This window comes from Dermacentor albipictus, chromosome 1 (assembly GCF_038994185.2).
Source record: "Dermacentor albipictus isolate Rhodes 1998 colony chromosome 1, USDA_Dalb.pri_finalv2, whole genome shotgun sequence".
Taxonomy (NCBI): domain Eukaryota; kingdom Metazoa; phylum Arthropoda; class Arachnida; order Ixodida; family Ixodidae; genus Dermacentor; species Dermacentor albipictus.
Window position 1 is genome coordinate 192,867,971 of NC_091821.1, and position 10,316 is coordinate 192,878,286.

General features: G+C 50.2%; 1 protein-coding gene across 1 annotated transcript; it reads left to right on the forward strand.

Annotated features, from left to right (window-relative positions):
- Positions 1 to 1,440: 1,440 nt before the first annotated feature.
- LOC135897971 (uncharacterized) lies at positions 1,441 to 9,606 on the forward strand. Its single transcript, XM_065426680.1, has 3 exons — positions 1,441 to 1,491; positions 2,800 to 2,999; positions 9,472 to 9,606. Exons 2-3 carry the CDS (start codon positions 2,826 to 2,828, stop codon positions 9,535 to 9,537), a joined length of 240 nt encoding a protein of 79 aa, XP_065282752.1. The 5' UTR covers positions 1,441 to 1,491; positions 2,800 to 2,825; the 3' UTR covers positions 9,538 to 9,606.
- Positions 9,607 to 10,316: the final 710 nt, after the last annotated feature.

The following is a 10,316-nucleotide window of genomic DNA, read 5'->3' on the forward strand; positions in this document are numbered from 1 at the left end:
GGTCGCCGTGTCGCCAGGAGCTGTCTTCGCTCGTCTGAGAGGAGAATTTCTGTAAGTGGCGAATCTGCTGTCAAAAGGCATCTCCACTTAGTCTGCCGGCAATGGGCCCACGGCGGTGCCCGTACTCGACAGCGTGGTAGCGGCGGCGTCTTTGGGCACGCCAAGCACGCGCCCCCACGCCGCGCAACCCTGCTGTCCCGCGAGGGACAGCGCGCGTGTGCGTCGATGAAGTAATTCACAAAGACTGAAACTCTGAAAAAGAGGAAAATAAATACAGAAACGCAGATATAAAACCGGAAATCGGTGCGTGAGCGAATACGCTCTCGGAATGCGTCACTTCTGTCGGCGTCTTTGTGCCATGTCCCAAACATTTCAAAAAAGGCTGCGTTGGCGCTTTTCATGCAAGTGTCCGGCCAGGCGCTTCTTCAAAGAAAGTGGAGTCACCGCTTTCTATTTTAAGGTCTATGTCCTTCCTCTTCTCTTCTTTTTCTGTGCTGGTAGGTACAGCTTTCAGGGATATTTTTCATATGGGGAAATATTTCTCGCAACCTAAACTTCCGTCGCTGATGTATGTATAAAGAAGAGAAAATTCTAACTGGCTAAGTTCAAAGAAGACTGGCATCTTGGCATCGCCGGGTCACAAAGGCGGCTGCTGCATTTGTCTATGCTTTTGCTTTGCGTAAGTTATAGGGTGTGAGAGGTTTGTATATAAACTTGATGTCGGTGTGAAGAAATAAGACGCTGGCTTTCTTTTTTTATTTGCAAGAATCATCGCTTGTTGTAGAATAGAGTCTGGTAATTAAGACGGAAAAAGGCTGGAACGCAAATGCATAAGGCGCCAACGTAACTTTTCCCATCCCTCAAAAGCTATGACCCCCGCTAGGACGGAGAGAGAGGCGATCATCATGTTAGCGCTCATTAATAGGAACCACGGAGTTTGCTGAGCAGAGTTCAAAGCTTCGGCTTTGGTCTAAGGCGTTTCACCGCTTGTAGTTCTTTCTTTTTTTTTGGGCTCTAGGTGCAAACTTTCGTAGCGCCACTTCCCCAGATTCTTCAGATGTGCACCAGTACAAATCAAATCGAGAGCACTGAAGCCCAAGTGGCAGTCGCCTCGTCTCCTGAATAAGTGAGAAACTTCTTAATGAAATCTTCCCCGGATGTATTGAGGACGTTTGGGAGTTCTTTGACCGTGTCTGTTCTCCCTCGGAGGCATTTCTCGGATTCCTGTGATCTTTATCTATACTGTTTCGCTTCTTTGTCGCCTTGGCGGCTCATACTTCATACGGACATTCCGCCCCCGTCGAAGCCGACGCTTTCTAGGCTCGTGACGTCATCTTTTGAAGAGCGCCAGCCCTACCAACGTCCAATGAGGATGCTGGACGTCTCCATGAGAACCGTATTTAAAGCGCCATCGAGCGCTGAGAATCTACATCTTTCCCATTTTTCTCCGGTGCTCTTGCAGGCTGCACTGACCGTACACGTGGATCTAAGGTAAGCATCTACGAATGGCATGCTGCATGTTTGGCGGTCGAATGCTTCACCCTCTGTTAATATTTCATGCGCCACATTAAAACCATTACAGCTTCATGAATCGATATTATTCAGGCGACGCTGAGTGCGGGTCCTCGGGCTATCGTGAACGTTAGACGTGTGAGCGACGGCTTTGAGCATGAAATCCAAGTCGAGTGTTACAATGAGGCTGATGAATCACAAAAACGCATTACTTAAATATGCCAAAACACATTGAAACGGCGTCGTGTTTTGTCTGTTTCATTATTGTTTTTCTTGTATGCATATACGTAAAAAATACCTGTTTTGTCGTGCTTCTTTGACAAACCGTGAAAGAATGCGTTTGAATGTGGCGCTTATATAATTTGTGAAAGTTTTCAGCCATAGTTATTTGTGAAGAGCATGAAAACGTGTTATCGCATTGTTAGTCGTTCACCTATACTGGCGGTTAAGCCAGGCGACACTCCTTGCAGCTGAATTGTAATTTGATAATGGCTCAGCAGGCCACAATGACGCTGAGAAATGGAGACAATGTAAGGACTAGAGGTGAACGGATGAGTAGCCGCCGAGTGGTGCCACTGCTTTGGCAAGCGAAGCTGGATTCGCCAAGGCCTTGACGAAGACAACTTCACTTTTCAGAACATTGGCACAGGATTGAGAAGACTTTCATCCTTTTTCTTGCTCTCAACAAACAAACATGTCATATTTTACGCCTGTGCTGATCATGTTCCATAAGATAGCAATGAACTTGCATTAGCGGAATGTAGGCAAAAACTTTATTCGTGGGTCACATGCAATAAATCACACTCAAGCTCTGTTGCCGAAACCTGCAGCTCTGACATCCTTCATCTAGACGATACCTAAGGAACATGCCATTTTCTTTGTGAGTTCATACCTGTCTTTTTACATTATTCGAGGGATTACCCTATCCGCCATTTTTCTGACAATTTCTTGACAACTAACTGCTGGAAGCGAGTGTGCCTTAACTCACGAGCCGAGGAAGAGGGTACCTCGTAAGTCTGTGTCACATGTAAGGTCTCAAAAACATATTTCTCGCTTTTTGTCGTTATGGTTCGCCGCTATTACAACTGAATAACAAAACTGGTTTTTTCTTCAAATAGAACTTCACTTGAAAAAATACGTAGAGTCCTGTCTTTTCTCGTGTGTGCGTAGCTGCCTGCATCCATTGTATAATGAACACGAAGGCACGTAACCTTGCAATCGTGTTCTGGATAACCGTTTTGATGTCGAGACTGACAGCACAATGCCGAAACTTCATTTACTCGGTAGGTGATCGAGCGGCGTCTGCCGTCGGCATGGCATCGGTGTCCGTCAAGCTCTCCCTGGTCTTGCTTCTGGCAGCGCTGCTGGTGATGCAAGAGGCCTCTTCCCAGATCACATTCTCAAAAAACTGGCAACCAGGCAAGCGCTCCGAGATGTGCTCTCAGAAGGAGGCCCAAGCCATCATCAAGCTACGGCATTTCCTACTGGTACGTGGACCTCACTTCACATATTTCTTGTTTTGTCGATCGGAAAGGCCAGCGCGCAGGTGCAGTTTTATTCCGTAGACTCGGGGTGTCTAGAGTTGGCGCGTGGTGGAACTTATCGTGCGCGTTCGCAGTGTTTTAGTTTAACAAGATTTGCCGAATTTCTAAGTCGAGCGAAAATACTGGACAAGAGTAGTCAACATGAGCGCAGACTAACTTTTATTTGAAAGAACATATTGTTACGTGTAGAAAGACACAGACAAAAGAGGCTAATTACAGACTATTTACACTAGACTGGAGCCAGAGCACCAGGCCGACATTCACTCGCGCCAAGGGCGCAGACCCACTTCGTCGTCGTTCTCACAGCGGCTCGTATCTCGGGTATCTACCGATAATATCGTAATACTACCCCCCGGCGGCAAAAGCGCCGTCACGGTGCTGTTAAATATCCAAGGCACGTGGAGAGTTGTAGGGCTTGATTCGGGCGACGTGGACAATGTCACTGGTTGTCACAGCAGAGGACGTAGTGGGCGTGGCGAGAACGATTTCGTAGGTGACATCTGTCACTTGGCGAAGCACGCGATATGGGCCCGTGTAGCAGGAAAGCAGTTTTTCACAAAGGCCAACTTTACGCGATGGTGGCCAAAGCAACACCAGGGAGCCGGGGACAAAATTGACATCACGGTGACGGAGGTCGTAGCACTGCTTTTGTTTGTCTTGAGACACTTGTAGACGAGCGCGCGCAAGTTGGCGAGCATGGTCAGCATGGGCGATAGCATCACGGGCATAAGCGCTAGTTGATGCTGTGGTGGACGGAAACACAGTGTCCAGTGGTAGCGTCGGTTCACGGCCATACAATAGGTAAAAAGGAGAAAAGCCAGCAGTGTCGAGACGGGAAGAGTTATACGCAAAGGTGACGTAAGGTAGAGCCTGGTCCCAGTCACGGTGGTCGTCTGAAGCGTATTTGGATAGCATGTCTGTAAGGGTGCGGTTCAAACGCTCAGTGAAGCCGTTCATTTGAGGGTGGGAGGAGGTGGTAAACTTATGCTGTATTGAGCAGGCACGCATGATGTCGTCAATGACATTGGCTAAGAACGTACGGCCACGGTCTGTTAGCAATTGACGCGGAGCACCATGAATCAAAATCATGCAGGAGGAAGTCCGCAACATCAGTTGCGCAACTGGTCGGAAGAGCGCGGGTTACGGCATAGCGGGTCGCGTAGTCCGCCGCGACTGCAACCCACTTGTTTCCTGATGTAGGGGGAGCTGGGAAGGCTTCTTGCGTCGTTGGCAAAGTTCACAGGCGGCGACGTAACGTCGTACGGAACGGACAAGGCCCGGCCAGAAAAAACGGCGACGTACACTGTCATAGGTTCGAGATACGCCGAGGTGTCCTGCCGTTGGTGCGTCGTGAAGCTCTTCTAAAACGGTTGAGCGGGGGTGTTTAGGTATGACAAGTAGGAACTCAGAGCCTTCCGGATGAAGGTTACGACGGTACAGAGTACCATCGCGGAGGACGAAGAGGCGTAGTGTGGCGCCGGCCGGAGAGCGTTCAAAACGGTCGATGAGTGCTCTGATGTAGGCGTCACGACGTTGCTCGTCGGCGAAATGAAGCAGCTGCGACACAGAGAATACGCAAGCAGCACTGGTAATATTGGAGGAGTCAGGGTCGTCAACAGGGTAACACGACAAGCTGTCAGCGTCTTGGTGCAGGCGGCCAGACTTGTACACCACAGAATATGAAAATTCTTGTAGCCTCAAAGCCCATCGACCAAGCCGGCCTGTAGGATCACTTAGCGATGAGAGCCAGCAGAGAGCATGATGGTCAGTGACTACGGAAAAAAGGGCGACCGTAAAGGTAAGGACGGAACTTCGCTACCGCCCAGACTACAGCAAGGCATTCTCGTTCCGTAATGGAATAGTTGCGCTCCGGTGGTGTGAGGAGGCGGCTCGCATAAGCAATAACGCGATCCTGGCCACGTTGACGCTGGGCTAAGACGGCACCTACGCTATGACCGCTGGCATCTGTACGCAATTCTGTAGGGGCATCAGGGTCGAAGTGGGCGAGAATGGGTGGTGAGGAGAGAAGAGTAACGAGACCAGAGGAGGCGGCGGCTTCTGGAGTACCCCACGAGAATTGTACGCCTTTCTTCAAAAGATTAGTGAGGGGTCTAGCAATTGCCGCAAAATCTTGAATAAAACGACGAAAGTACGAGCATAGGCCTACAAAACTTTGAACGTTGGCGACTGTCTTCGGAACCGGAAAGTCTCGGACAGCGCGAGTTTTGTCAGGATCAGGCTGTACTCCGGAAGCGTCAACGAGATGGCCCAGAACAGTAATTTGGCGGCGGCAGAAACGACATTTGGATGAGTTAAGTTGCAGCTTCGCCTTTCGAAATACATCAAGTATAGCTGTGAGACGCTCAAGGTGAGTGTCGAACGTGGGTGAGAAGACGATGAGGTCGTCGAGGTAGCAGAGACATGTGGACCATTTGAAACCTCGGAGCAAGGAGTCCATCATACGCTCAAAGGTGGCAGGGGCGTTGCATATTCTAAACGGCATTACTTTAAATTTGTATAGGCCATCAGGTGAGATGAATGCGGTTTTTTCTCTGTCCATATCGTCAACAGCAATCTGCCAGTATCCAGAACGAAGATCAATAGAAGATAAATAGCTGGAACCGTGGAGGCAGTCAAGGGCGTCGTCTATACGTGGGAGCGGGTAGACGTCCTTCTTAGTAATGTTCAGATGACGGTCGTCTACACAGAAGCGCCACGTGCCATCCTTCTTCTTAACCAACACTACAGGTGACGCCCGGGGACTCGAAGAACGTTCAATGATGTTTTTTCTGGCATTTTGCTCACTTCGCTTTGAATAACTTGGCGTTCCGACGCAGAAACTCGGTACGGTTGTCGGTGAATAGGAGTAGCATCGCCAGTAAGAATCCGATGCTTGACCGCGAGCGCCTGGCCTAAAGGGCGATCGTCGAAGTCGAAAATATCTCTGTAGGCCGTTAATACTCGATAAAGGTCTTCAGCCTGCGCAGAAGACAGGTCCGTCGCAACCATTTTCTGTATCTTGGGATCGGCGGCCGAGGCTGGCACGAGAGGCCTGCTAAGCTCGCAAGAAGGATCGGTTGATAAACTTGCCACGTGATGGTCGCCGAGAGAATCAACGTTGACAAGGCAAATACCTTGTGGTAAAATTTGCTTCGCCAATCCAAAGTTAAAGATAGGCATGAAAGTGCGGTTCGCAGTAATAGTAAGTATACTGAGGCACGGTAACGTCATACTGTAGTGGAATGTCGCGCAAAGGAGTGACGAGGTACTCGCCATAAGGGACTGGTGGGGAAGACAAGAGTTCAATATAGGCTATTGATTTTGGCGGCAGGCAAATAAAGCCAGTGGGGCGTAGGCGGCACTGGTGTGCGTCAGAAGGTTCTGCGAGAATCGGTAACTCAAGGCGAAGGGTACTGGCAGAAGAGTAAATAAGAGCAGAATGCGCGGAGAGAAAATCGAGGCCGAGAATGAGGTCGTGGGGGCAATGAGCAATCACGGTGAAGAGTACAGGAGTGTGGCGGCCGGCGATGCTAACACGTGCCGTACACAAGCCGATGATAGGCACAGTACCGCCATCTGCAACGCGGACGACGCGTGCCGACGCTGGGGTGAGGAGCTTGTTCAGTCGTCGTCGGAAGGCAGCACTCATAATGGAAAGATGTGCCCCTGTGTCGATGAGTGCCATGACAGGATATCGATCAACGTCAACGTCAAGAAGGTTTAGGTTCGTGTTTAACGCGAGCAGAGGATTTGAGGGCAGTGTCGACAACGCAGCTTCACCTCCAGAAGCTGCAGTGCCTAGTTTTCCGGCTGGGCCCGGGAGGTGATAGGCGGCGAAGAGAAGCGGCGGGGTTGGGGCGAACGGGACTGACGGCGTCGAGGTGAGGGCGAGCGGATGTAGCGAAGTTTCGGAGCATGAGCATCAGCAGCAGTGGGTTCACGGCGGGTGGCATAGGGAAGAGAAGGTCCAAAGGTGCGGGAGTAAGTGGCGGCGTGTGTCCGAGGAGGCGGAGGCCATCGGTTGCGGCAGTGACGAGCGACGTGGACGATGCGGCAGCAGTGAAAGCAGATTGGTCTGTCATCAGGGGTACGCCAATCGGACGGGTTGCGGCGAGATGTGGCGCAAAAGGACTGTCGGGGACGAGGAGGGCCGGTGGAGAACTGGGGAACGCTGGGTTGAGATGTTGAACACACGGAGTTCAGACCCATGTTCTCAAATTCTTGTCGGACTACGGCCTGAAGCATGGCAATCGTGGTTGCTGCTGGATCGGGAGGCGTCGTGGAGAAAGCTGGCGAACAGGCGGCCTCAAGCTCGCGGCGAACAATACGGGTGACGTCGTCACATGTGGTGGCCTGACGCGATCGACCCTCACATGTCGACGTAGCAGCGGTGTTGGGTAGCCGCGTGATGTGGTGTGTAATACGAAGGCTCTTGGCTTGTTCAAGGCGACGGCATTCTTTAATGATGGCGTCGATTGTCAGGACATTGCCGAAAACAAGCAAATTGAAAGCGTCGTCGGCGATGCCTTTTAGGACATGTGACACTTTATCTGATTCAGACATAGCATCGCCAGCTTTGCGGCATAGAGCCAAGACGTCGAAGATGTAGGAAACGTATGGCTCTGTAGGTGTCTGAACGCGAGACGCAAGAGCCTTTCTCGCGGCAACCTTGCGGCCAATGGGGTCGCCGAACAGTTCCCGTAGCTGTTCTTTGAAAGAGTCCCAACTGCTGATCTCTTCGTCATGCGTCTGGTACCACACGCATGGGGTGCCGCCACCCCGCACCTCCACCACAATGTTACGTGTAGAAAGACACAGACAAAAGAGGCTAATTACAGACTATTTACACTAGACTGGAGCCAGAGCGCCAGGCCGACATTCAATCGCGCCCAGGGCACAGACCCACTTCGTCGTCGTTCTCACTGCGGCTCGTCTCTCGGGTATCTACCGATAATATCGTAATAATATATACTAGGTGAAGATGGGCAGAAAGTTAAAATAAGTACAGTGGGACATCAAATAGCAACGTAAAAGCCGGAGCACAGAGTTAAGTCACCCTGTCAGACGACCAAACTATCTAGATACTTAACTCTTCATCAATCAGACTAAGTGATGGCACACTGACGCAACTGGGGCCTTTCCTATGAACGCTTTGATGATTTCGCGCGTTCTTTTGTCCTTTTATCGCCTCATAATTTGGTACTTCTCGAAATCACGGGTACAATCGCAGAAGGCTGCATAAACAGGTAGGCGGCTACCACGTACTGTCTAAAGATCGAGCATGTTCCCTAAGGCGCCCGTTGAGGTATCGTCCCGTCTCTCTTACGTAGCTCCGGCTGCAGGCCAGCGGGATTCAACACCAACCCCACAGCCACAAACTATTGCGCGTGCTTCTTGACGCAAACTTTGTTTCTCGGCTTGGTCCAGTTGACCTTTCCGCACAAAGCACCCAGCTTGTTCGACGCGGAAAATACTACGCCAAGTTCAGCGCTTCTAGCTGTTATTTTGAAGCAACGGCAGACTGCGTGTACTTACAGGATGACGGTGGTGGCACTCGGCTTGCTTGTGGTTCTCAGTCCTGAGGCACCATGCGCGCACAACTGCACTAAAAGCTTGTCAATGATGCCTGCCAGAAGCCGGCGCGCGTATGCCGATGGAAGTAAACGTTGGAGTTGGGTCTCAAAACTTAGTTCCACTTGGTGCTGGCACGACCTGTTACACTGATACTGGCGCATCATGAAGGTGGAGTGCCGGTAGATGGTTAACAGGTCCATGAGGCCGCTAGTACTTATGCCGCGTGAATTCTGAAAGCGGACGCCTCCAAACGCGTCGATTTCCTTTACGACCTCGCCACTCACGCCAGGAACTGACAGGGAACGTTACAAGTTCTTTACATCTACCGAAAATGTTCTGACTGCCACAGGACACTCCTCCGCCAGGAAGGTTGAAACCACAGCTAGATTTCTTAGAAGGAATGGGTCATCAGTTGGCAGTTCAGAGAGCAACTGCTGCATAAAGCGACCTATTGGTCGTTTTCTGCAACGACGGGCTCGGAACAACGGGCATAGTAGTGTACCTCCGTCTAACAACCGGCGTTTCTCGATGGAACGCTCCCACTGGCTTTTATATTCCACACGTGCTATTGCTGTAAGAAACAACTTTCAGACTGTTCATCGCATTATTTCTTGTGTTTGTTAAATTATACGATCGACCAGAACCGGAAATATTTGCTTTCGCACAAATCCACAAAATCTGCATGCAGTCCAAGACTATTCGCAACAGAGTCTTTGAAGTTGTTGCACTTTGTCGTCATCGCTGGGGTTTTGCATTGGAATCTAAAGTCACACTGTTACGTCGATGCGTGCGTTATGCGTACTGTGCTGATCACAGCGGGAAATTTCTCTCGTCATTTCAGGAGGAGGCCAAACAACTCGAAGAATGCCGCCTTTTTTATGGGAGCGAAGGTGCCAATGAGGACTGACAGAATGCCCTCGTACCACGTTTATTATTCACGTTCATCACTGATCCTCAGAGCTCACGCATGTATTTGAGGTGTAAACAATAAATGCAGGAAATCACATCCCACAATATTTCTTGCGTGTACGACTGTCCTTATTTTTATAGTTCCTTGCACGTAGTATGGCGAACAACAACAACAACAACGACGACGACGACGACGACGACGACGACACTGTAGTTACTGGACTGCTTTCGGCGCTGGTGGCTGTAGATGATACAATCTTTGTGCACTTGTGTGCGTGTGTGTACGGGCTTTTTGATAGTTTCTTGTTTTCTTTTTTTTTATTGAGCAACGAAGCTGAGACTTTGGGATAGCCTGCTATTACGCTGTCTGCATTCCCATGCTTCTACATATCAATAAATAATAAAAAAAAACACTATGCACGATTCCTAGATAGAATTGTTATGGTGTGCAGGATTACCTATGCACTCCAAATTTGAGCTAAACTTCATTGTATAAGGTTTTATTGCAGTAGCAAACATATAAACACCCCAGGCAAATTTCCACTGTCGTCGTCACCGTGATGTTACGTATAAAGTCCAAGTGCGATAACATCGCGGCCGTGCGCTGTATGCTGTAGATGCGAGCGAAGGCTTGCGAAAGTAAGCCGAGAAGTATGGTGGCTTGTTGCGGCAGTGTCTTCTCGAGCTTGAAAGGGAGGAAGGTGGGGAGGGAGCGCTCCGTCTTCTCGCGTGCGCAAGGTGGGGGCTGGGGGCAGCAGGGAGGCGTGCGCGCGTTTG

What these genes read in the sequence shown, in the direction of transcription:
- LOC135897971 (XM_065426680.1), top strand. Translation starts at nt 2,826, where the DNA reads ATGGCATCGGTGTCCGTCAAGCTCTCCCTGGTCTTGCTTCTGGCAGCG. An exon ending in AGCTACGGCATTTCCTACTG is followed by an intron (nt 3,000 to 9,471) that starts GTACGTGGACCT and finishes TCGTCATTTCAG; the next exon opens with GAGGAGGCCAAACAACTCGA.